This window comes from Astatotilapia calliptera, chromosome 9 (assembly GCF_964374335.1).
Source record: "Astatotilapia calliptera chromosome 9, fAstCal68.1, whole genome shotgun sequence".
Lineage (NCBI taxonomy): Eukaryota > Metazoa > Chordata > Actinopteri > Cichliformes > Cichlidae > Astatotilapia > Astatotilapia calliptera.
In genome coordinates this window covers 4,531,173-4,559,108 of record NC_137430.1, presented here as the reverse complement: position 1 = coordinate 4,559,108, position 27,936 = coordinate 4,531,173, and the positions used below count along the sequence as shown (strand labels likewise).

Below are 27,936 nucleotides of genomic sequence, written 5' to 3'. Positions count from 1 at the left end.
AAACGAGCATTATTATGATTTATCATTATTATCATTAACTGACTTTATATGGAAAACACCAACAGCCTCCTTAAAATGAATTAAAGAATGTGGTGATAATGTTACACAGCGAAGGAAGACATGTTCATCCATATGTACTTTGAGGTTTAAAAGCAGTTCTGACAACTTCCATTGCCATGACTGGCCTGCATTACTTTTGTAAAAGATTACTTGTAATGGACCCTTTTAGCAATCAGCCGTTAATAAACAGAGTAACTCTCATGGTTCTGAGTCATTTGACCCAGCTCTCTGAGTTTATTGTACATTTGTGATTCCTGAGTTGTTATAATTGAGTTTTTTATAATTTAGTATTGAGTTTAGTCCTTCCATGCCACTGAGTTTACTGGTAATATCTGGTTTATGTTCTCTTGTTTGTTATGTCCCTTTTGTGAAAGAATACAGCTGGCAAAATTTTGGTACAGGATATGCATTGAGGAGCAGTTCAACAACAGCCATGGAACATGTGGAGAGGACTCAGGACCATGGCAGACTGCAGGAGCACCAGCCAGCAGGCATCTCTCACTTACTGATACCTTGAACAGTTTCTTCTCCAGATTTTACACCACTAGTGGCAGCATAACCGTTTCTCCCCTCCAACTAGAGGAACAGTATCAGCCCCTGATCCTGCAGCTCCAAGTGACTTCTTCTCTCAAGAGGATTAACAGTAACAAAGCCGCAGGACCGGACAAGGTGTTGGGGAGGACTCTGAGGACATGTGCTGAATGGCAGGGGTCTTTTTGGACATTTTCAATCTGTCCATGCAACTTTCCACTGTCCTCGTCTGCCTTAAGTCCTCCATCATTGTGCCAAAACAATCAGCTGTGACCTGACTGAGTGCTTTGAGAGGATCCTCCTAAGACACATCAAGAACAGACCTTCCTGCTGGTGTGGACCGGCATCAGTTTGCCTACAGGGGGAACTGGTCCACAGCAGACGCTGTCTCCATTGCACTGCACATAGCCCTGACACACCTGTATCATCCTGACTCTTATGTTAGGGTGCTATTTTTGGACTTCAGTTCAGCATTTGCTACCATCATCCCAGACAAGCTGATAGTGAAGCTCCATGACCTGGGACTTTCAACACCAATGTGCCTATGGATCAGAGACTTTCTCACCAACCAGTCTCAGGTGGTGAGAATAGAAGACAGAACATCATCCTGAATACAGGCACACCGCAGGGCGTTGGGCTCAGTCCAGCTCTTTTATACTTTTCACCTATAACTACACAGCTATCTACTCCTCAAACATGGTGGTGAAGTGAAGACAACAACACCATAGTGGGTCTTATAACAAACAATGATGAGACCAGGGGCAATTTTAGCCGAAGCACCCCCAAGATGAATCAAAGCACCCCCAAAGATTTCTTATTTTTTGACAATATTTGCTGTTTTTGTGACACACTACTAAAAATATAAAAAGCATACAGTACTTGGTTGAGACGTAACATTTCTACAGCAAAAGTATAGATACCCCCCCCCCCCCCCCTCCCAAAATGGTTTGTTCCAGCTCGCCTCTCTCCTACTCTGAGACACAGCAGAGCGGAGGTGGAAGTGCCTGGCTGGAAACAGGACATGTTAGCTACATTTAACCTTCAGTTACTCTTTCTATAGTTAGGTAGGAGTCAGACCATGTTTCTTTTTAGCTGAAAAACATTACACCAGGTAACCTGCAGTGTTGAAAACGTGTTTTCCGACGATGTTTGCTACCCTACAATCCGTCCTGCTCTGTAGTAAAATCAGCGACATTTGACCGTCCTGTTGCGCCCATTGAAATGTATACAGCCTATTTTAAATCTAAAACTTATAATTGTCCATAGCCTGTTGTTACCACTGTCCTGTTTGAAACGGATACTAACTGACTGAATGTCCATTAACCTTATAATTACTGTTGTGTGTGTGTGTGTGTGTGTGTGTTTTTGTGTACAGAGAGACAGCCAGGTTCATAATGGATATAAGGAAGTTTTTTCAAAAAAAGGAGCCACATTCAGGTAAAAGTGTAAGATCAAATGATCCGTCAATCAAGAATAATGTTGGATCAGTGTTTCAATGTTTATATCTTTTATTAGATGTTCGTCTGGTTTGGTTATTTGCCTTTTGGTTGGAAGTAGACTGAGAGAGGACTTTTTGTTAGTGATCTTAATAGTATTTTTTTATATTAATGTAATTTTTCATCTAATTGGATACAATCTATTTGTGTATGATTGTCAGTCCAAAGAGGGAGAGAGGAAAGAGGAGAACGTGAGGAGAAAGTACAAGGTCTGTCATGGCCCGGCCGGCCCCACAAGGCTACATTTGCTGTTTCGGTTCTCTCCCTCTCTGCCTGGGTGGAGCTCACTGTGGGCTCCCGCCCTTGGCCCACACACCTGACAACAATCACCTGTCATCACCGGGAGCACTATTTGAGGCTGGAACACAGATCCTCTCGTCGCTGGATGATTGTACTACTGAAGTTTATTGTTCTCACAGCTCCTGTGGACTTGTGCTTCGTGATTTGTTTGTGACTTCCCTTCTCTTCTGCTTCAGACCTTCCCCCCCGGACCTGCGACCTCCCTGCCGTGTGAACGTGTGTGAGTGTGGGCAAGAAGACGTGAGCGAGTGTGAGAGAGCTACCCTGTGATTCCCTGGAGTTTTGGATTCCCTTCACTGTATATATATTGTGCACTGGAACTGTAAATAAACTGCATTTTGGAGACATCTAACCGCTCTGCGTTTGAGTCCCTATAACCAGATCGTGACAAGGTCAGGAAGAACCAGGTAAGCAAACAGACAGGGAGCAGTGACAGGCAAAACAGAAACTGTTAAACTGACAAAGAGGAAAAACCTGATTTTACTCACAATCTGGAAGTTGTGTCCTCCCTATATTAAAGCTGCTAAACAGAATCTGCTAAACAAACTGGGTTGAAACATTTTGACCCTCTTTAACAACATTCCAACATAACATTATCATTGATCGGGGAGACTGAAATTCATGATATATTTTTCTGTGGTTCAGCCACAACTCTACTAAAACCTCAGCCGGTAATAGGTAGGCCAACTTTTGGACCGTCCAGTTGTCTGTATGACTGCTGCAGTACCTACATCACATTTGCTCACTATCAGAAAGAGCCAAACAGCCCTGGTGGAGTGAGGAGCTGCAAAGAGAAGCAGATGCTCTGTTTCTAAAAATGTTTTAAGCTTGTTTCAAAGATTCTGTACAGCAGCTTTAAATGTTTTCCAAAAGCACACAGACACTTCTCAGTGTTTCTCACACTTTTTACAGTGTGGACCACCTGATAACAATGTCAAGCTCTCCCAAGGACCACTATGAAAGCATGAAACTCATAAATCTTACAACACAAAATTATTATTATTAAATTAGTAAAATTAGTATCTGCAGTAAAGATTTTTTCATACATTGTATACATTCTACCACAGGCAAAGTTGCCTCCATTTTTATAGTTTTTATTAATATTTTGTAATAATTTATTCTGTTTTGGGAGTATTTTTTATGTATCTGCATTATATTATACACACACATTAAAAGTGAATCTCTGTCCAAAAAATGCACTCAGTTTACTTCTTACTCACTATGAGCATCACTCATTATTCTCCCCCAGTAATTAAGGTTAGGATATGTATTTTTTTTATTCCAATCCATTCTTCTTTTGCAGCATTTAAATAACCTTTATCAGATTTGAAGGTTTTGTTACAGACTTTTCAAAATTTGGGGATTAAATTGTGTTAAAATGTACAAAACAGTGATGTCATGTTTTGGACCCAGGCACAGAGAGACGTGATGAATTTAAGAATCTTATGATTTGATAATACTATGATTTAATAAAGAAATTTGCAGACTTGCACAGAGATGGTAAAATTCTGATGACTGATAACGGAGACAAAGACAACAGATGATGAGGACAGGGAGGAACGGGGGTTTAAATGCACCAAGGAGACAGTCATAGACAACTTGGGACAACTGGAGACATTTAAGGATGCAGGGACTGACAGAGACAGGGAAGAAGTCTCATCGAGATTTATTTTGCCTGGCTGGGCAGCTCTCTGGGTGCTCAGCATCCCCAAAGCTCTTATCCTAGAATCGCCCCTGGATGAGACCCTCTACAGAGAGGAGAACCAGCATCTGTCCAAGTGGTGTTTATTGAACAATTTGGTGCTTAACACCAGCAAAACCAAGGAGGTCATTGTAGATGACAGAAGGCCCAGAAGGACCCACCTCTCCTCGTCCAAGGGGAGATGGTGGAGTGTGTGACCAGCATCACATTCCTGGGACTCCACAACACCTCAGATCTGACTTAGTCACTGAACACCTCCTTTCTGGTGAGGAAAACGAAGACTCCAGTATGGCACAGTCCAGGACAAAAAAGACTTGGCCCGGGTGCTGAAAACTGCCCAGCAGATTGTAGGGGAACAGCTAACAGACCTCAATTCAGTTTACGCTGGCAGACTGCAGAGGAAGGCCAGTCTTGCTGCCCCCAGTCACCGGGGATACAAACTGTTCATACTGCTGCCATCTAGGAAACAGTATAGACACATAAAGACAGCACCACCCGGCTGAGGGACAGCTTTTTTCCAAGAGCTGTGAAAGCTTTCCACCCACCTGCCCTTTGGCTCTGCTCCCCTGCAGACACAGTCACATAGACTCATGGACCCACATACTCACATTCAGTCACTGTACTCTAAAGACTGCTAAAGACTTTTGCATTTATCTTTTAAATCTTATTTATTTATCTTTTTGTATTTTCTTTATCACTGAGCGCAGCACTATGTTTTTAATTATGTTCTAGCAACATAATTAAGCTATGGTGAGCTCTTGTGAATAAGGGCACAAGGAGCTTCCTACACATGGCTAGCTTCATGTTTAGTTTAATATTTTTGTGAGGGTTTTGTGAGTGACCTAGCTCAGTGAATCTTGCACTGAATTACATGACATTTTCTATTCACATTCACATTAATAGACCAAATAATCTTTTTCATCACTCCTAAGAAACTGTATTTCTTTTTTTCCTCTCAGACAAAGTCACCCTGACCTCCTTTTGACCTCAGCTCAGCAAAACAAAGAGAAGCGCAACACTTGAAATAACGGCAGCATTTCACACGTCTGATTAAAAATTTAGACTGATCAAATCAGCCTTATTTATTCACAGCACCAGAGGCTACGCATGATTGGCTGAAATCTAGCATCAAGCTGTACTTGATTAGTGATGTCTGATGAGCTTCTTTCCGCTTGTGGGGTACGGGTGAGCTGGGGGTGGGGGGTGCTGTTGATTTGGGCTGATGAGACTTAATCATACTAATCAATGAGCTCAAGGGAAGTGGGGGTTGGAGACAAGGAGTTGAAAGAGGAATTAAAAAAAACATCAGCGGATGGATGACTGTGGGAATGTGCTCCATTCAAATTATATAAATTACGTAATGTGTTGATACTGCAAGTTTTGGGTACACTTAGATTAATATTAATACACTTACAGTAATATTGCTTATTTAATTCTAATCAGGAGTACTTAATCAATTGTTGCAGATGATTTGAGGAACATTCAGCAGTTTTCTATTGGATTTTCTCATGAGCTGCTAAAGCTTCACTGAAGGTCACACTGAATGCTGACTGCCGTCTTTCACCCAGTATTGTCCTCAGTTGCATCCTTTTTAGAGTTGGCACAGAGGATATATACCATAATTGTCGGGCTAAAAGCCGCTACTTTTTGCACAAGCTTTGAACCCTGCTGGTTTTAGTCAGGTGCGGCTTTTCTATGGATTGTCCATGATTTTTGTGATCTCGTGATATCGTAAGACGATTTGTTTTGTTTGTTCCACTGTTGTACGGCACTACGTTGCCTGGCGGAAGGATCGGGATTCAAGAGTGGTATGTTGGTCACATGTCCGTCTGCCAGGCAACGTAGTGCCGTACGAAGTAGCGCGAAAAACAAACTTCAAAGTAGCGCTACGCATTCAGCGGGAGGCGTGGATGATGAGCGGCGATAAACTTGCGAAAAGCAAGTTATGCTTAACTCCACCGGTGGATTCTGACAGCGTGGAAAAGTGTGAAAACATCCACGATCACCAACGGATTTCGAAGGGCTGGACTGCTGCATGATGGAGAGGACACCGCCACGGCCCTTCTGAGGGTGTTCGACTCTGACACTGACAACGAGGATTTGTTTGGTTTTGAAAGTGACAACGAAGGAGAGAAGCTGAGAGTGGATGACGAAGCCATCCTGAGCCTGTTTGTATCCGACACTGGAGAAGAGGACTTTGGTGGTTTTAGTGCGCAGGAAGAAGAGGAAGATGGTGGTGAATGACTGACTTTTCTTCTTGTTAAAGCCGTGTCACTGCACCTGAGCCTAAAAGGTAGTCCGAATCTATTTTTCTGGTGTGCTGCAGGTTACTGTTATGTACTACATTTGTTACTCATTTATGAAGCACAGTACATGTTTTGTACTTGTAATTACCGGTACTTGTACATATACCTAAAAAGTTATGCAAATATGTACCCATAACTTGTTTTTCAAAATATTAATAAAAGGGGTGTGTCTCCAAACAGCCATCTCTTTCCTGGCAATTCCCTTTGTGCATATTCTCTTACATATGATAAGTCAACATTGAAACACCTGCGGCTTTTAGTCAGGTGCTGCTAATGTATGTACAAAACAGGATTTTCCCCTGATTTTAGCTTGTGCGGCTAATAATCGGGTGCGCTTTGTAGTCCGGGAAATACGGTACTTAAGATCTGTTCCATGCACTAGGAGGAACTTCGTTCTATAAAGGTCAGTGACTAGACCAGAAATGTCTTGGATAGGCATGCATGCTTGGATGACTGCATATAAGAGATAGAAGTAGCCACTGTCCTATCACCGGTTGCAGAACCTCAAGCTGAGCTGTTGCAAGTAGCTCCTCGTGGCTCTGAATGAGAAGTATTTGAAAGGACATTTCATGTTGAGGTAGTGTTCACCCATGTTATTAATATTATCATCATGCAAATTACTGTGTGCATTTGATGTGTAAGGGATGTTGATGAAACAACTTGCAACACTGTTGTAGTTTGCTTATTTGCATAACTGAGTTGTTATATGTGAGCTGTGAAAACACCTTCCTTTGTATACTTCAAAGCATTTCTTCTATCATGTCAACTGTGGATGGTATAGGATCCTCAGCATGTCCCATGGAGCTCTCTACCTGAAACAGAATATTGAGGACTGTTATAATGAGGGGAGGTATCCTTCATGTGCCAGTCAAAGGGGAAGGGAAGAGAAAAAATGCTTGAATGAAGAGGTGAAGCTGTTCAGGAATCTGATCGTTTTAAGCTTTTTTGTTTATTGCTTCTTTTTTTTAAAAAAAAATCTGTGTTTGTATGTGTGGTGTTAGCAGAAATATTCAGCAGGTATTTTTACGTTATCTAATGATGTATCATGGCCAGAAAGACCAACTGACTGCTTTAAGTGAATCATCGGCTCTTACATAATTCTACAAATAAGGATGAAATTCAGTGAGAGCTGCTGAAGTTTGATTACTAATTCAGAAGATCAAGGTGGAGCAGCGAGAACACTCAGTGTCTTTGCTGTTCTGGCAGATGAATGCCAAAATCAATCCTGAAGTGAACTCTGAAATATTTCCTTCATGGTGGCATGATTAAAGAAACTCTGTGCTGCTCTGTGGTCTGCATAAGTAGTGTTAGGGAAAATACCTGTCTTACTGCTGATTACTGATCTATTGCTTCATAAGGCTTTGTTTTTCACCATGCTTCTGTAATGAGGAAAAAGGTTTGTGCATATTGTTATAAAATAACCCGTGCATGATCAGATGTGATGTTATTCATGGTAGTTAGCGGAAACACAACGGACCTACCAAGACAAACTATTGTTTGCTTTTGAATAAGCACCGTGAACACAGGAACTTTCTGTTTTACAAACAAAAATAGCTTATTTTATGACTAGGGAAAAGGAGCATTCCCAATCAGTAATGTGCACAATGGTACACATGTACAACAAGGGCGTAGATTTGGCATGGACGGAAGGGACATGTCCCCACCAATTTTTGATCTCTACGAGTAAAGAAAAACAAACCCGATAGAAAGAAAAAAAATGATCTGTCAACATCTCATTCACCTAGCAGTGCAGAAAGAGTTAAATTACATTCTCTACTGGAGTCCTACCTCATGTGACAAATATGGCCAATATGATTGGCTGTGCCTTTCAGGGAGCTCTGTTTAGTTTTTGTAGCGGCGAGCCTGCGCTGCGAGGACCTGCAAGGAGGAGAGGAGGATGGCAGCAAAAAGGAAGACCATGGATAAAAGAAAGTATTTTTCAAAGAAACCTGTAAGTCACTTAAAGTCAAGTTAACTCATAAAATGTGTCCGTCATAATACAGTGGGGCAAAAAAGTATTTAGTCAGCCACCGATTGTGCAAGTTCCCCCACTTAAAATGATGACAGAGGTCAGTAATTTGCACCAGAGGTACACTTCAACTGTGAGAGACAGAATGTGAAAAAAAAATCCATGAATCCACATGGTAGGATTTGTAAAGAATTTATTCGTAAATCAGGGTGGAAAATAAGTATTTGGTCACCTCAAACAAGGAAAATCTCTGGCTCTCACAGACCTGTAACGTCTTCTGTAAGAAGCTTTTCTGTCCCCCACTCGTTACCTGTATGAATGGCACCTGTTTGAACTCATCATCTGTATAAAAGACACCTGTCCACAGCCTCAAACAGTCAGACTCCAAACTCCGCCATGGCCAAGACCAAAGAGCTTTCGAAGGACACCAGGAAAAGTATTGTAGACCTGCACCAGACTGGGAAGAGTGAATCTACAATAGGCAAGCAGCTTGGTGTGAAAAAATCAACTGTGGGAGCAATCATCAGAAAATGGAAGACATACAAGACCACTGATAATCTCCCTCGATCTGGGGCTCCACGCAAGATCTCATCCCGTGGGGTCAAAATGATCATGAGAACGGTGAGCAAAGATCCCAGAACCACACGGGGGGACCTGGTGAATGACCTGCAGAGAGCTGGGACCAAAGTAACAAAGGTCACCATCAGTAACACACTACAACGGCAGGGAATCAAATCCCGCAGTGCCAGACGTGTTCCGCTGCTGAAGCCAGTGCATGTCCAGGCCCGTCTGAAGTTTGCCAGAGAGCACATGGATGATACAGCAGAGGATTGGGAGAATGTCATGTGGTCAGATGAAACCAAAGTAGAACTTTTTGGTATAAACTCAACTCGTCGTGTTTGGAGGAAGAAGAATACTGAGTTGCATCCCAAGAACACCATACCTACTGTGAAGCATGGGGGTGGAAACATCATGCTATGGGGCTGTTTTTCTGCCAAGGGGACAGGACGACTGATCCGTGTTAAGGACAGAATGAATGGGGCCATGTATCGTGAGATTTTGAGTCAAAACCTCCTTCCATCAGTGAGAACTTTGAAGATGAAACGAGGCTGGGTCTTCCAACATGACAATGATCCAAAACACACCGCCCGGGCAACAAAGGAGTGGCTCCGTAAGAAGCATTTGAAAGTCCTGGAGTGGCCTAGCCAGTCTCCAGACCTCAACCCCATAGAAAATCTGTGGCGGGAGTTGAAAGTCCGTGTTGCTCGGCGACAGCCCCAAAACATCACTGCTCTCGAGAAGATCTGCATGGAGGAATGGGCCAAAATACCAGCTACTGTGTGTGCAAACCTGGTAAAGACCTATAGTAAACGTTTGACCTCTGTTATTGCCAACAAAGGTTATGTTACAAAGTATTGAGTTGTATTTTTGTTATTGACCAAATACTTATTTTCCACCCTGATTTACGAATAAATTCTTTACAAATCCTACCATGTGGATTCATGGATTTTTTTTTTCACATTCTGTGTCTCACAGTTGAAGTGTACCTCTGGTGCAAATTACTGACCTCTGTCATCATTTTAGGTGGGGGAACTTGCACAATCGGTGGCTGACTAAATACTTTTTTGCCCCACTGTATATATATATATATATATATATATATATATACACACACATGTGTATATATATATATACACATGTATATACACTCAACAAAAATATAAACGCAACACCTTTGTTACTGCTCCCATTCCCCATGGGATGGACGTAGAGACCTAAAATTCATTCCAGATACACAATATAACCATCCCTCCCAAACAGTGGTCACAAATCAGTCCAAATGTGTGGTAGTGGGCACATCTGCCATATTGAGATAATCCATCCCACCTCACAGGTGTGCCACATCAGGATGCTGATCTGACATCATGAGTAGTGCACAGGTGTACCTCAGACTGCCCACAACAAAAGGCCACCCTGGAATGTGCAGTTTTGTCTCACAGCAAAATGCCACAGATGCCACAAGCAATGAGGGAGCGTGCAATTGGCATGCTGACAGCAGGAATGTCAACCAGATCTGTCGCCCGTGCATTGAATGTTCATTTCTCAACCATAAGCCGTCACCACAGGCGTTTCAGAGAATATGGCAGCACATCCAACCAGCCTCACAACCGCAGACCTCGTGTAACCACACCAGCCCAGGACCTCCACATCCAGCAGGTTCACCTCCAAGATCGTCTGAGACCAGCCACCCAGACAGCTGCTGGAACAATTGGTTTGCACAACCAAACAATTTCTGCACAAACTGTCAGAAACCGTCTCAGGGACGCTCAACTGCATGCCCGTCGTCCTCATCGGGGTCTTGACCTGACTCCAGCTCGTCGCCGTAACAGACTTGTGTGGGCAAATGCTCACATTCGATGGCGTCTGGCACGTTGGAGAGGTGTGCGCTTCACGGATGAATCATGGTTCACATTGTTCAGGGCAGATGGCAGCTGAGAATGTCCCAGTTCTTGCATGGCCAGCATACTCACCGGACATGTCACCCATTGAGCATGTTCGGGATGTGCTTGACCGGCGTATACGACAGCGTGTACCAGTTCCCACGAATATCCAACAACCTCGCACAGCCATTGAAGTGGAGTGGACCAACATTCCACAGGCCACAATTGACAATCTGATAGACTCCATGCGACGATGTGTTGCACTGCATGAGGCAAATGGTGGTCACACCAGATACTGACCGGTTCTGGGTCCCCAGACCCCCAATAGCGCAAAAAACTGCACATTCCAGGGTGGCCTTTTGTTGTGGGCAGTCTGAGGTACACCTGTGCACTACTCATGATGTCAGATCAGCATCCTGATGTGGCACACCTGTGAGGTGGGATGGATTATCTCAATATAGCAGATGTGCCCGCTACCACACATTTGGACTGATTTGTGACCACTGTTTGGGAGGGATGGTTATATTGTGTATCTGGAGTGAATTTTAGGTCTCTACGTCCATCCCATGGGGAATGGGAGCAGTAACAAAGGTGTTGCGTTTATATTTTTGTTGAGTGTATATATATACATATATATATATATACATATACATATATACATATACATGTATACATATATACATATACATGTATACATACATATATACATATATATATATATACATATATATATACATATATACATATACACATATACATATATACATATATACACATATATACATATATACATATACACATATATACACATATATACATATATACATACATATATACACATATATATATATACACACATATATATATACAAAAAAAAAACACCCAGCACGCCCCTGCGGGCGGTTTATCCTTCAAGCTCGGGTCCTCTACCAGAGGCCTGGGAGCTTGAGGGTCCTGCGCAGTATCTTAGCTGTTCCCAGGACTGCGCTCTTCTGGACAGAGATCTCCGATGTTGTTCCCGGGATCTGCTGGAGCCACTCGCCTAGCTTGGGAGTCACCGCACCTAGTGCTCCGATTACCACGGGGACCACCGTTACCTTCACCCTCCACATCCTCTCGAGCTCTTCTCTGAGCCCTTGGTATTTCTCCAGCTTCTCGTGTTCCTTCTTCCTGATATTGCTGTCATTCGGAACCGCTACATCGATCACTACGGCCGTCTTCTTCTGTTTGTCTACCACCACTATGTCCGGTTGGTTAGCCACCACCATTTTGTCCGTCTGTATCTGGAAGTCCCACAGGATCTTAGCTCGGTCATTCTCCACCACCCTTGGGGGCATCTCCCATTTTGACCTCGGGACTTCCAGGTTATACTCCGCACAGATGTTCCTGTACACTATGCCGGCCACTTGGTTATGGCGTTCCATGTATGCCTTGCCTGCTAGCATCTTGCACCCTGCTGTTATGTGCTGGATTGTCTCTGGGGCATCTTTACACAGCCTGCACCTGGGGTCTTGCCTGGTGTGATAGACCCCAGCCTCTATGGATCTTGTGCTCAGAGCTTGTTCTTGTGCTGCCATGATTAGTGCCTCTGTGCTGTCTTTCAGTCCAGCTTTGTCCAGCCACTGGTAGGATTTCTGGATATCAGCCACCTCCTCTATCTGCCGGTGGTACATACCGTGCAGGGGCCTGTCCTTCCATGATGGTTCCTCGTCTCCCTCCTCTTTCTTGGGTTTCTGCTGCCTGAGGTATTCACTGAGCACTCGGTCAGTTGGGGCCATCTTCCCAATGTATTCTTGGATGTTCGAAACTCACAGCCTTGGCCAGCCGCTTGAGGAGGTACACCAGAGATATATATATATATATATATATATATATATATATATATATATATATATACATACATATATATATATATATATATATATATATATATATATATACATACATATATATATACATACATATATATATACATATATATATACTAGTGCTGTCAAAATTATCGCGTTAATTGTTAAGATCAACGCGAAATGTTTAATGCATTAAAAAAATTTATATATATATATATATATACGTGTATATATATATATATATATATATACGTATATATATATATATATATACGTATATTATGGAATGCCCTTTAGGAAAATATTATATATAATCCAACCAAAGTCTGAATATATAGAATGAAACTTGAATATATAGAATGAAACTTGAATATATAGAATGATCTTCTGAATATATGAAATGAAACTTGAATATATAGAATGATCTTCTGAATATATAGAATGAAACTTGAATATATAGAATGATCTTCTGAATATATAGAATGAAACTTGAATATATAGAATGATCTTCTGAATATATAGAATGAAACTTGAATATATAGAATGATCTTCTGAATATATAGAATGAAACTTGAATATATAGAATGATCTTCTGAATATATAGAATGAAACTTGAATATATAGAATGAAACTTGAATATATAGAATGAAACTTGAATATATAGAATGATCTTCTGAATATATGAAATGAAACTTGAATATATAGAATGATCTTCTGAATATATAGAATGAAACTTGAATATATAGAATGATCTTCTGAATATATGAAATGAAACTTGAATATATAGAATGATCTTCTGAATATATAGAATGATCTTCTGAATATATAGAATGATCTTCTGAATATATAGAATGAAACTTGAATATATAGAATGATCTTCTGAATATATAGAATGAAACTTGAATATATAGAATGATCTTCTGAATATATAGAATGATCTTCTGAATATATAGAATGAAACTTGAATATATAGAATGAAACTTGAATATATAGAATGATCTTCTGAATATATAGAATGAAACTTGAATATATAGAATGATCTTCTGAATATATAGAATGAAACTTGAATATATAGAATGATCTTCTGAATATATAGAATGAAACTTGAATATATAGAATGAAACTTGAATATATAGAATGAAACTTGAATATATAGAATGATCTTCTGAATATATGAAATGAAACTTGAATATATAGAATGATCTTCTGAATATATAGAATGAAACTTGAATATATAGAATGATCTTCTGAATATATGAAATGAAACTTGAATATATAGAATGATCTTCTGAATATATAGAATGATCTTCTGAATATATAGAATGATCTTCTGAATATATAGAATGAAACTTGAATATATAGAATGATCTTCTGAATATATAGAATGAAACTTGAATATATAGAATGATCTTCTGAATATATAGAATGATCTTCTGAATATATAGAATGAAACTTGAATATATAGAATGAAACTTGAATATATAGAATGATCTTCTGAATATATAGAATGAAACTTGAATATATAGAATGAAACTTGAATATATAGAATGATCTTCTGAATATATAGAATGAAACTTGAATATATAGAATGATCTTCTGAATATATAGAATGAAACTTGAATATATAGAATGATCTTCTGAATATATAGAATGAAGCTTGTCGTCACGGAGGCGCTTGCGCCATCTAGTGTTTTCCTTGTTTGTACCTGCGAGGAATGGCACTATGAGCCAGTCCGCACGGAATTTTGTGGCTCAAATTCTAAGTAATGAGGAGCTAATTAACACCTTGGCAAATGCATGTTCTGGCCAACCTAATATTTGTACTAGTGTACCGCATCGTACTACTGATGAAGAAATTTATTCACTTTTTCATCGTGGAAGACCAAATGCAGTGAACCTCTCCGGTCAGATAACCCCTGGCTATCCAGCTAACGTTATGGAGAACGTGCCTTCCACATCACAGGAGTGCCCCACAACAGGTCCCATCTACAATCTTAGACCTTTTACTCGAAAGGGCCCAAGGCAGAAGAGGTAAGAACAGAACTAAATGCACTGAAATTACTAGTGGAAGGTTAGTAATAGCCCGTAGGTTTCAATTGCTCGACGAAGCTAAGTAAACAAAAATATCACAAAAAAACAAAACAAAAAAACTGTGCGATAGACTGACAGCGTGTGGACGTGGAGACTAAACTGTGCACAACAGTTAATTTGTTTAATTGTGGAAACATTTCTATAATATTTCACGTCCCGTAAGCTTAATCTGCAAACATTGTGTAAAAGCAAAGCACATCAGTTGTTACAATACATAGTTGTTGGCAGTATATAATTTAATGAAACCTTTTTTAAAGCAACAAAAAGTACTCCGTGAATTGAAGACATTTGTTTATGTGATTGTTAAGTTTCTCCACCCATCCATCCCACTATCTTCCATCATCTATCCATCCATTCATCCATCCATTCTCTTCCACTTATCCAATTCAGGATTCCAAGAGCCTATCCTAGCTACCATGGGGCTAGAGGGTGTTTATTAATGCAGATTAGACATGTGTACAGCATGGTGTATTTTTTTAATTAAATGTACTTCATTGATCAGAGAAGTGTAATATAACATGCAGAAATGTTTAATTTGCCTTTATCCTCCATTAGGTTTCCAGCACAACTAAGCAGGTCACATTCTGTGGCTCAGTCTTTCACCAAAGAAGTGATTCTCTTGCCAGACCATCTAACTACACATGTGCCAAGGCGTAACAAAAAAGCTTGGCTTTTTGAAAATGGACATATAAAATCTGCACTGGAGTTTAGCTGTGACTGGGACTCAGACAAAGTAATGCAGGCAATAAGGACTGCCTTCCAGCCAGTTGTTGAAGGATGCAGGTAAGCATTAGATCCTTTTTTATTAAAAAAAATATATTTTTTGTTACTTAGATTATTATACTATTAAAGGTCAACTTTGGGTATTTCCAAAAAGGATCTGGGAGCACCGATCAGATGACTGGATTGATATCTTTTAGAGTTAACAAAAATTAAGCCTTTTAATGTATTGTATTGTATTGTAGTCTGTTAGCCTTAACAAAAATTTCATATACACTATGTTTTCTTCCTCCCCTAGGCTACAGATTTTGCTGGCATGCCACACCAAACTAGTTGAGCCATCACTCACTTCCAAACAGACTTTGAATGGAGACCTTGTGAAAAAACTGTTTCATCAGAAGTCAATTTATGTCAGACCTGACAAGGTCATCTTATGTGAGGACAATGAATCAGTAAGTAATCCTGATCATTTCAGCAAATGTATGTATTTTCATAAAATGAGAGTGAAAAAGGCAAAGATGGATTTTAAACTCCCTTAAACATTGTCACTTGTATTATGTTTTAATACATAAACATATTACTAATATTTATTATGACATTTTGTTGTCAGTATAATGAAATGTATTATCTGTTTTAATTTACAGACATATTCTGATGGAGAGAGTAGCCATACAAGCAGGCAGGATTTCACAGAAACGTTGAATTCTGACAAATGCGGTAAATATTCCTATCTAAAAGTCGCTCCAAATAAACTGTAAATTAAGTTGGTTCAGTGTCTGTTACTTAGTCATCTTAGGCATTGTGTCTTTAGCTAAGTGTCAAGTCTTTGTTAAAATCATATTTAAATTTAGTTTAATATTTTGAGCAGGAAGAAATGTACCCCTAAATACATGAAAAGCAAAAGCTATAAATGTGATTAGATGTTATTCAAAAGTTAAACTCCTGTTCTTTGTGTTCTCACAGTTGAAATTTCTAAAGAAGTTCCCTCAGCCATTCCCATTGTTAACGCACAGTCCATGTCTGTTGATGATGAGGTCATCTGGTGCGTTGCTACCCAAGATGTTTGTACTGTTGAATCTTCCATCTCTGCTGACACCCTCACAATGTCCACCAATCCTGCTGTCGTTGCTACTGATGAGGATGAGCCTTACTCCAGTGGAACATCTGCCTTTGTCAGTTACAACACACCTGGCTTATCAGTGGGTTCTTCTGCCAGTGTTACTGGTGACACGCGTGTCTTCTCTAGTAACACCTCCAGTGTGTCCAATGGACCTACCCAGCCAAGTTTATCCAGCACATCCTACAGGTATGTGTTTTGTACATGTTTGTATCTTTTAATCTTTTGAGCTATATTGTGCAAAAGTCATGACCCACCCCTGCTTTCTTTGTATTTTGCTGGAAAAATAGGAAAGAAGCTTAGTGATTTACTGAAGTCTACAAAATTCTGTCTACAAACAGACATGGAGGCGCAGTATATTAGAGTAGAACAAAACTTGTAGAATTTTAATGAGCTTAAAATTCAAAATGTGATATGAGCTACTTTAGTCTTCAACATAGCTTGAACTCTCTTAACCAAGCTTTCTTGATGGTGATGTCTTCTTTTTATTGAATTTCTTTAAGCATGGTTCAGGAATAGTTTTCCAGGCTTTTTGTTATGTTCTCTGTCAAGATGATCCCACACAACTTTAATAATGCTGAGGCCAATCTATGTATTGTGATAATGTAATTCTGTCAACATCATTTATATGTAATTTAACTAAATAATTTACAAAACATTCTGGCTTTGCAGTACATATCTTGGCCTGTTTGAGGAAGAATACCTGTCAGATGACCCCGACCTCCAAGAGGCCATTTCAAGGTCTTTAGACTCAAGTGCAAGTGAAAGGTCAGTACAACACAAACTTTTACATGTTGAAAGGTCAACATATTAACCATTATTTTATGTTTGTTGCAGAAAAGGAGTCACCTACTGTCTAGTTTTGGATCAGTTTGAATAAGCAAACTACGAACTGCAACCTGTGATTTCTGTTGTCATTTGAAGATTACCAAGGCTATCAGATTACTTATATTTTACTTGATATATGTTTTGGTTTATTTTTACTTTTTTGAATGGAGGTTGGTTGTCAGTGTTGGATCTTGTTGTTTTTCTTGTTCTGCTTGTATTTATATAGTGTATTTATACTATTTATAAATACTAGTGTATTTATGACAAGATAAAAATGTAAACTTAGTTTAACTTAAACTTAATCTTTTTTCCATTATCACAAACATTCTTGATTTGTATCTCTTTTTTGTTAAATATCAATTACAGTCTTAAGAATGGTACATCATTATTCTGTTGGTGGGTTATTGCCATTGAGACTAGTATATTTCTTTACTGTTTTTTTTTTTGTGTGTGTGTATGTTTCAGTGACGTCCAGAGCTTAGAGAGAATCTTGGAGCAGATTGTTACTAGAGTAAATAATGACAGCACTGTACGCTTCAACATCATAAGGCGAAATGTGTGGGATGGAGCATCCAGAGCCATGGGCAGATCCAATTTTTCACCAGAGAAAAAAATAGATGTGAAGTTTACTGATGACTATGGAATATCTGAGGGTGCTGTTGACAATGGAGGACCTACTCGGGAGTTCTTCCGACTTTGCCTCTGTGAAGTCAAGGACAAACTTGGCATCTTTGAAGGTCCACCCAATGCTAAAGTTCTTACGTGCAATTCTAAAGGTACTTATGATTTTATTAATTGTTGCCATTTGATTTATTTTACATCAATACATTATACATCAATTGGTTTGTGATTACATGTACGAGTTTAGTATCTCATACAGTTAACTAAACACATTTTTTTGGCAATGACAGAATTTTTGTACCACCACAGAGGATTTTAAAAAATTAAACCTAGATTGACTGAAGGGAAGATTGTCTGCTTTAGTTGAAAGGTTTGAAACAGTACTACATATTTAGAAATTCTGGTCATTTTTATACATGCTCTCTCATTTCTCAAAAGTAATTATGCAAATGACTGATATGGTGTAATTCAACAATCAAGAGATGCACTTATGAATGGAAACACAGATGTTTTACAACAAGGTGCAATAGTAAATAACTGGAAGGACTTTGCCAGAAAACATCTAAAAGAACTATGCTATACTACTATGAAGATATGGACAGATGACACCAAGATTAACCAAAATGATGGAAGGAGAAAAGCATAGTAAAGAAAAGAATAGCTTAAGTCACACATGGTGGAAGCAGTGTTATGACACGGGCATGAGTAGCTGCCATAGAACCAAGCCACTACTGTTGTCAATGATATCACCGGTGATTTGTGAAGTGTAAAGGGCAATCTGTTCAGATTCAGGCAAATGCAAATGCTAAATTGATTGGACAGTGTAAATTGATAATAACCCAAAGCATAACAAGCCAGCTCAGTTACCTGATCTGACTGTAAGGCTGTAAAGAATTGTAAAGAATTTTAATCCTTGTATTAAAAATAATACATAAAATGGTGTTAGCTTTCAATCACTTGTCTAAAGCAACCATCTTTAAAGATGGTGGATAATGTATAAAATTGACTGTAATTCCTAATCAGCTGGTGCCATTTTTTAATAAAATACCTCGAAGGAATTGCACTTTAGTATCATCTTGATTGTTTGGTATTAAAATCCAAGGTGGTGGTGCACAGCAAAATTAAGATGATTTTGTTATTATCCAAACTATTATGGGTGCAACTGTATGGGCAATATTTTTTTCAGAAATAATATTTGGTAACTTGTACTATAAAAAATGCCACAGTAACAAAAATAATGATGCAAGCTTTTGAGATGATGTTTTATTTTATTTGTTAACAGCAATGAAAGATAATGGATACTACTATGCTGGCCAGATCATGGCAATGTCAATTGCCCACGGGGGACAGAGTCCATGTTTCTTGTCTGAACTCTTCTATGAGTGTCTTCAAAAGGGTCCAGACAATGTAAAAGTCAGCACTGATCATATTACTGATGAGGAAACAAGGTCACAAGTGCAGTCGGTGAGCATATTTTCCTTTGGTTCTTTCAATTTCATTGTAGGTCTTTTTTTGCTTGTCCAACATTTTTACTAACACTTCCCTAATTTTTCTTGCCCGAGTCCTGCACCTTTCTAGTAAAAGATCAAACATTTTAATGGCTACAAGAAGGAAGAACTAAAAATGTGTGTGGCAGGTTATGGTTCTGTTGGTTACTGCCCAAGAAACTCCAAGTTTCAGTTTTCAGAATTTAATGATTGCACTTGTTTTCCAGCTTAATAACTTATACCTCAGCCTCCTGATCGGTTATGGGGTTTCATAGGGTTAATGTACTAATTAAACACTGAAGCTATTAGTTTTGTATGTTCTACTAAATAGTAGAGTCAAATAATTCATTTTATAATTTCCTCATATTGTTTTTAGATCATACAGGCCAAGAATGATCTACAGCTGCAAGATGCAGTTGCACAGGCAGCCAGCTTGATCAGTCTTGCTGGTCACAATGTTTGCATAACACTTCAAAACAAACAAGAAACTGCTTTGGATCTGGCTCACTGGTATGTGCTTCAACGGACCCGTGCACCTTTTGAAAGGTATGTCTAAACACATACTGTAATGGTAAAAAATTAAGCCTGTCAAACTAAAGTCACTGTGTTGTGAAACGGGTATTAGCCTGTTTGGGTGGTACAGGTCTGTAGCGCTCCATGCTAGTACAGTTCATAACAAAACAGATATCTTTCATTCATGAAATTAAAATTCACATAAAACGTATCTGTGCCGATGTAGGCATGTGTTTAAATATGTAAATAAAAATAGATTCAAATTGAGTAGCATTTGGGTTGATTGTAGACTGACAGAAAAGGTATGCCAATGGAACAAGAGACCAGATGTATTTGAAAGCAATTTGTCACTTTTACTCCAATTCATGACAGGTCCCTGTGTATCATATTTCAGCTCAGTTGTTCCATGTATAGGCATTCTTTATCTGTATCTAAGACAGTCTGGCCCTGTAAGGGGAAAAATGTTCTTCACCTCTGATACAGCAGTCCACAGGAAAGTAAAATGTAATTAGTTCAGAAATGTCTCTTGATAAAACCTCAAAACCTCTTGTTATGATACAGGTTCCAAATCCAATCAAATACAAATATAATAATAGTAATATAAAATACAATTTGATTTTGTTTTATTTTGGCTAGGTTCAGAGATGGCTTGAGGTCTCTAGGTGTCCTAGATGCTCTACAGACATACCCTCTTCAGATGAAGTGCCTTTTCGTGAAAGCTGGAATGGCTCTCAGAGCAACTGATATGGAGAATCTATTCCAGATCATTCACTCCGAACGAGGGAGTAATGCATTTCAAGATGAGTGCCGGACCCTGGCTTTCTGGCAAGACTATCTTCAGGAGGCAGAATGTGAGTTTACTACTTGGCACATTGTTTGACCATAAATCAAAATTCTCACTTTTGTGCAGCAGCATCATGAAATTACAGACATAGATGCCATAACAAAAAAGGTAGATAGATGGTACCGATGCAAGTGCTGGGTTTACAAAGAACATTGTATCCAAATGTGATTTCAGTTTGACTTCAGTGTATTAACAGGATAAATAGGAGGATAACTAAATAAATAAATTATTACCAATCCTGTATACTGAGTACAAATAATAGGCTATTGCTGCATCCACGTACACTTAATATGTTGTGGTCTCCACTAACTTCTTTTTTTGACATTGTGGTTTCACTGTATAGCCTAAATAAGCTTCATGTGTGTCTTTCAAATTACAGCTTACTTTTAAAAATATATACATGTTTCACTTTTGATTTAATCTTTTGGTAATTTAATGTATCTGTACATCAGTAGTCTTAGTCAGAATATCATTATGATTTTGTATTTTTCTATCTTATAGTTGAAAATGATGTCTCTTTGGAAGATATTCTTGTTTTCTGCACTGGATGTGACAGCATACCAGCCCTGGGTTTTTCTCCAAAGCCAAGCCTTGAGTTCGTCACTAACTGCAGATTTCCAGTGGCCAATACTTGTGAAAATATCCTTCGTATACCAGTTCATGCAGTGTACACTACTTTCAAATCAGACATGGATTTTGCAATACGGAATTCACCAGGATTTGGAAGAGCATGATGTGTTTTCTTAAGGATTGGTGACATGATGAGGATTTGGGTTTTTTTCTATTTTGCATATGCATTTTTTATTTTCTTGTTTTTGTTAATGTTGTTAACCCCGCATCAGAGTACACCCTGGACAGCAGTAGGACTGTATAGCCTAAATAAGCTTCATGTGTGTCTTTCAAATTACAGCTTAAATACCAGTTCATGCAGTGCACACTACTTTCAAATCAGACATGGATTTGATAAGCCGAAGAGAATGGATAGAATAATTTTGTTTCAGTTTATACATGTGGGGCATTTTTTTGTTTTTTGATTGTAGTTAATTTGTTTTCCTGCTTATATGGCATGTTTTGTCTCTGGTATGACCCATAGTAACATTACATTATTTAGCACCCCTGCAGTGAGCAAAATAATATGCCACAATCTCATTGTTATATAGAATTAAGTTTTCTCAAATGCTTCCTGTGTTCAACTATTCCACATAATGTGAATTTTCAAATGAGATGAGTTAAGCTTTATTTCAGTGTCCCATTTGAACATTTATGCTTTACACAGAACTTTGTATTAATATCATTTAACTTTTAGCTTAACTCACAGGTTTAAAAATGTTTTTGTTAGGTTTTGGTAAAGTTTTGAAAAGTATTACAGTAACCCTACATACTAAAAGGTAGAAAGACAGTATCTCCAACACTGGCAGCAAAGTTGTCTATAAATGTGACAGACATTGGTTAGGTCAAACCTGGTTATGTTACAGGTTGAAATATGAACATTATATCACACTATATGACATTACAATCTTATCAAATTATTATATATTATCAAAGTATTATAAACAATAATAATAATGATAATGATAATAAACATAACCTGGTTTGCAGGGAGTGTTTTAAGGATTTTGTTTGCATATTTTACTATACTACTTGATAACACAGGCTCATTGTAGATTGTTTGGGGTTTTTTTCCTCTTTCATTTTGTTTTTTTAAGACCAGCCCTATTACTGCAGAATATTATTTCCTTCCTATGGGTACTGGAAATACACAAATAAAGTGTTCTGTGTTTCTACTTTTTATGTAATTTGTGTCTTTAAAAAAAAGTTTAAAGAGTTTAAAATGTATAACATATTTTATTTAATGAATGAATCATAATTCCTGTTTATTAACAGATACATTAGTACATCATACAATCATATGTAACATATACTGTAACATTTTGTACTGTGACAAGTATGGTTTGTCATGAAAGAAAAGTGTAGTCTAAACACTTTATTTGTCTACTTTTATGATTTAAATGGCACAAGTGAATATGAAGATAAAACCAGTCTTTTTATCTTACCTTTCTTTTACCTAAATAATAGTCTTGGACCCTTTTCAGTATCATGATATTTCACAATTTTTAGTGTCTGGCACTCAAATAAATTTTTTAATTAACACAAACAAATTTACTAATAACTTAACTGAAGCATGCGGCATACTGTCAAAAAAACTTCTATCCCATGATTTCCATCGTCACTCAAGGGGTCGATCTGCCTCAAGTCAGCCGTCAACTGCTGGTGATGGTAAGAACGATGTCTGAAGTGCACTTGACTGAGCGGTCTGTGATGCTGAGGAAGTTGCAACATTCCAACAGTCCACAGCTGCAGCGGGGAGTGATTTTCCATTGTCCTTAAGCTGTGATGGTTCCACTGATTTACAAATTCATCCACAGATCTGTTAATTCTTGGAAGATATACATGGTGAAGAGCCCTAATATGAAATGGATCAGTGCTATCTAAAATCCCAACATTTTCCATAAAGAGGAAAAGGTCTTTAAAGTATGCTGACACAACTCTGTTTAGTTCACCCCACAATCTTTCAATTCTTTGATTATGCACACTTCGTCCAACCATAAAGCTTCCTCTGTTTGGCCCTCGATGTTCAATCATAAACCGTGCAATATCAATATTCTCACTGCCAGCATCACCCCTGACACGTTGTGGGAGGCCAAAGAGATCAACGGCACTCTGGAAAAGTTGCATAGCAGTTGATGCTCTGTTATCTGTGCAGCATCTCATGTAGGTAATGCAGCGACTGTAGCCGTCAACTCCTCCATGAAACACAAACCCCCAAGGATTTAACTTATGGTTTGTGTCAATATGCCTGGAATAAGAAGAAATATATTAATATTATGACACTAGATGTACATTAAAATAAAGGTCTATGACTTTGACATTGTACTTCTGTCATGTAAACTATTTCTGGAGATAAACAATATTTTAAACCCAGACATTATACAACATTGTTTATTAAAACACAAACAAAATATTATATTACTACAATGCAGGAAGTAATAATTAACATTAATCAAATTTAAGACGTGAAAAAAGGCATACCACACTTGATTTGGGACAGTGACATTGTAGACCCTCCGCTGAATTGCTCTCCGTCCTCTCAAAGCTCTTCCCACTGGATCAACTATTCTTAAACGTTCTCGCACTCGCCACCGCTGAACTCTGATTCCTCTTCCTCTCAAACTACCACTAATGTAGGATTCTCCTGAGCCAGGGGTATGTGTAAGAATCTCAGTAATGAGATGATCAAGATCCACATTTGAAATATTATTAAAATTTCCATAGTCCACTAAACCTAGTTGTATCCTGTGGTTGTACAGTGTTCGAACATTTACTGACAACATTTGAGATATGGCCATCCAACTAAACCCCAAGTCTCGCATGTCAGTCAGCTGAGTAGCTGGTATGTTGTACCTAAAAGAGTTAGAAACAAAAGAAGAAATATGTTAACTTCTTTCTTATTTCTTGCATTCATTATCTTGTTTGCCATCTCTTGACTCTTTCAAGTGCCATACACATTATGAATGAATTTGTTTCCATTTTTATCACTTACCTTGGCCTTCCTCTTTGAGATGTAGAATGATATAATGAGCCCATAACATGTGCTTCAGCTTCTGCTCGAAGTGTTAGCTCAGTTGACATCTCCATCAGTGATTGATAAATTCCCTCAAGAAGTGTGCATAATCTTCTCCCAGAAACGTTTTGTTGAACATTATTCATGAGCACTAGAAATGTTGCAATAATGAAAACGTGTTCTTCAAGGTGACGTAGTATAAATTCCAAATTATTTCTACCATTTGCAGTTTGAACAGCTGTCGCAAAACAGTTGTCAAGCTCTAAAAAGTACTGAAATAGTTCAGCTGATGCCATTTTGTAAAGGCAGAGAATTCAGAAACACATCATCTCTAAAAATGAGGTTCATACATTCTATATATTCAAGTTTCATTCTATATATTCAAGTTTCATTCTATATATTCAAGCTTCATTCTATATATTCAAGCTTCATTCTATATATTCAAAAGATCATTCTATATATTCAAGTTTCATTCTATATATATTCAAGTTTCATTCTATATATTCAAGTTTCATTCTATATATTCAAGCTTCATTCTATATATTCAAAAGATCATTCTATATATTCAAAAGATCATTCTATATATTCAAGTTTCATTCTATATATATTCAAGTTTCATTCTATATATATTCAAGTTTCATTCTATATATTCAAGTTCCATTCTATATATTCAAGTTTCATTCTATATATTCAAGCTTCATTCTATATATTCAAAAGATCATTCTATATATTCAAGTTTCATTCTATATATATATTCAAGTTTCATTCTATATATTCAAAAGATCATTCTATATATTCAAGTTTCATTCTATATATTCAAGTTTCATTCTATATATATATTCAAGTTTCATTCTATATATTCAAAAGATCATTCTATATATTCAAGTTTCATTCTATATATTCAAGTTTCATTCTATATATTCAAGTTTCATTCTATATATATATTCAAGTTTCATTCTATATATTCAAAAGATCATTCTATATATTCAAGTTTCATTCTATATATATATTCAAGTTTCATTCTATATATTCAAAAGATCATTCTATATATTCAAGTTTCATTCTATATATTCAAGTTTCATTCTATATATTCAAGTTTCATTCTATATATTCAAAAGATCATTCTATATATTCAAGTTTCATTCTATATATTCAAGTTTCATTCTATATATTCAAAAGATCATTCTATATATTCAAGTTTCATTCTATATATTCAAGTTTCATTCTATATATTCAAAAGATCATTCTATATATTCAAGTTTCATTCTATATATTCAAGTTTCATTCTATATATTCAAAAGATCATTCTATATATTCAAGTTTCATTCTATATATTCAAGTTTCATTCTATATATTCAAAAGATCATTCTATATATTCAAGTTTCATTCTATATATTCAAGTTTCATTCTATATATTCAAAAGATCATTCTATATATTCAAGTTTCATTCTATATATTCAAGTTTCATTCTATATTTTCAAAAGATCATTCTATATATTCAAGTTTCATTCTATATATTCAAAAGATCATTCTATATATTCAGACTTTGGTTGGAATATATATATAATATTTTCCTAAAGGGCATTCCATAATATATATTAAAAAAAAACACCCAGCACGCCCCTGCGGGCGGTTTATCCTTCAAGCTCGGGTCCTCTACCAGAGGCCTGGGAGCTTGAGGGTCCTGCGCAGTATCTTAGCTGTTCCCAGGACTGCGCTCTTCTGGACAGAGATCTCCGATGTTGTTCCCGGGATCTGCTGGAGCCACTCGCCTAGCTTGGGAGTCACCGCACCTAGTGCTCCGATTACCACGGGGACCACCGTTACCTTCACCCTCCACATCCTCTCGAGCTCTTCTCTGAGCCCTTGGTATTTCTCCAGCTTCTCGTGTTCCTTCTTCCTGATATTGCTGTCATTCGGAACCGCTACATCGATCACTACGGCCGTCTTCTTCTGTTTGTCTACCACCACTATGTCCGGTTGGTTAGCCACCACCATTTTGTCCGTCTGTATCTGGAAGTCCCACAGGATCTTAGCTCGGTCATTCTCCACCACCCTTGGGGGCATCTCCCATTTTGACCTCGGGACTTCCAGGTTATACTCGGCACAGATGTTCCTGTACACTATGCCGGCCACTTGGTTATGGCGTTCCATGTATGCCTTGCCTGCTAGCATCTTGCACCCTGCTGTTATGTGCTGGATTGTTTCTGGGGCATCTTTACACAGCCTGCACCTGGGGTCTTGCCTGGTGTGATAGACCCCAGCCTCTATGGATCTTGTACTCAGAGCTTGTTCTTGTGCTGCCATGATTAGTGCCTCTGTGCTGTCTTTCAGTCCAGCTTTGTCCAGCCACTGGTAGGATTTCTGGATATCAGCCACCTCCTCTATCTGCCGGTGGTACATACCGTGCAGGGGCCTGTCCTTCCATGATGGTTCCTCGTCTCCCTCCTCTTTCTTGGGTTTCTGCTGCCTGAGGTATTCACTGAGCACTCGGTCAGTTGGGGCCATCTTCCCAATGTATTCTTGGATGTTCCTTGTCTCATCCTGGACTGTGGTGCTGACACTCACCAGTCCCCGGCCCCCTTCCTTCCGCTTAGCGTACAGCCTCAGGGTGCTGGACTTGGGGTGAAACCCTCCATGCATGGTCAGGAGCTTTCTTGTCTTTATGTCAGTGGCTTCTATCTCCTCCTTTGGCCAGCTTATTACCCCAGCAGGGTACCTGATCACGGGCAGGGCGTATGTGTTGATGGCCCGGATCTTGTTCTTACCATTCAGCTGACTCCTCAGGACTTGCCTGACCCTCTGCAGGTACTTGGTGGTTGCAGCCTTTCTAGCGGCCTCTTCATGGTTCCCATTTGCCTGCGGGATCCCCAGGTACTTGTAACTGTCCTCTATGTCTGCAATGTTGCCTTCTGGTAGTTCAATCCCCTCAGTTCTGACTACCTTCCCTCTCTTTGTTACCATCCGACTACACTTCTCCAGTCCGAACGACATTCCAATGTCATTGCTGTATAGCCTGGTAGTGTGGATCAGTGAATCGATGTCTCGTTCACTCTTGGCATACAGCTTGATGTCATCCATGTACAGGAGGTGGCTGACAACTGCTCCGTTCCGTAGTCGGTATCCGTAGCCAGTCTTGTTAATGATCTCACTGAGGGGGTTCAGGCCTATGCAGAACAGCAGTGGGGACAGAGCATCTCCTTGGTAGATCCCGCACTTGATGGTAACTTGTGCTATGGGCTTGGAGTTGGCCTCTAGTGTTGTACGCCACATCCCCATTGAGTTCCTGATGAAGGCTCTTAGGGTCCCATTGATCTTGTACAATTCTAGGCATTCCAGTATCCAGCTGTGGGGCATTGAGTCATAGGCCTTCTTGTAATCAATCCAGGCAGTGCACAGGTTGGTCAGTCTGGTCTTGCAGTCTCGGCTGATTGTTCT

General features: G+C 38.7%; 1 protein-coding gene and 1 long non-coding RNA gene across 2 annotated transcripts in view; one reads left to right on the top strand and one right to left on the bottom strand.

The window, feature by feature from the left end:
* The window catches only part of LOC145430887 (uncharacterized), a 187,303-nt gene that overhangs the window by 78,014 nt on the left and 81,353 nt on the right, over positions 1-27,936 (bottom strand). The gene's annotated exons all lie outside the window — the stretch shown is intronic.
* LOC113027335 (G2/M phase-specific E3 ubiquitin-protein ligase-like) lies at positions 14,210-22,861 on the top strand. Its single transcript, XM_080305868.1, has 10 exons — positions 14,210-15,529; positions 15,765-15,918; positions 16,111-16,183; positions 16,430-16,772; positions 17,256-17,351; positions 17,877-18,187; positions 19,315-19,496; positions 19,896-20,065; positions 20,669-20,883; positions 21,378-22,861. Exons 1-10 carry the CDS (start codon positions 15,273-15,275, stop codon positions 21,608-21,610), a joined length of 2,034 nt encoding a protein of 677 aa, XP_080161994.1. The 5' UTR covers positions 14,210-15,272; the 3' UTR covers positions 21,611-22,861.

What these genes read in the sequence shown, in the direction of transcription:
- LOC113027335 (XM_080305868.1), top strand. Translation starts at nt 15,273, where the DNA reads ATGTTTAATTTGCCTTTATCCTCCATTAGGTTTCCAGCACAACTAAGC. An exon ending in TATGTGAGGACAATGAATCA is followed by an intron (nt 15,919 to 16,110) that starts GTAAGTAATCCT and finishes TTTAATTTACAG; the next exon opens with ACATATTCTGATGGAGAGAG. An exon ending in GTTGAATTCTGACAAATGCG is followed by an intron (nt 16,184 to 16,429) that starts GTAAATATTCCT and finishes GTGTTCTCACAG; the next exon opens with TTGAAATTTCTAAAGAAGTT.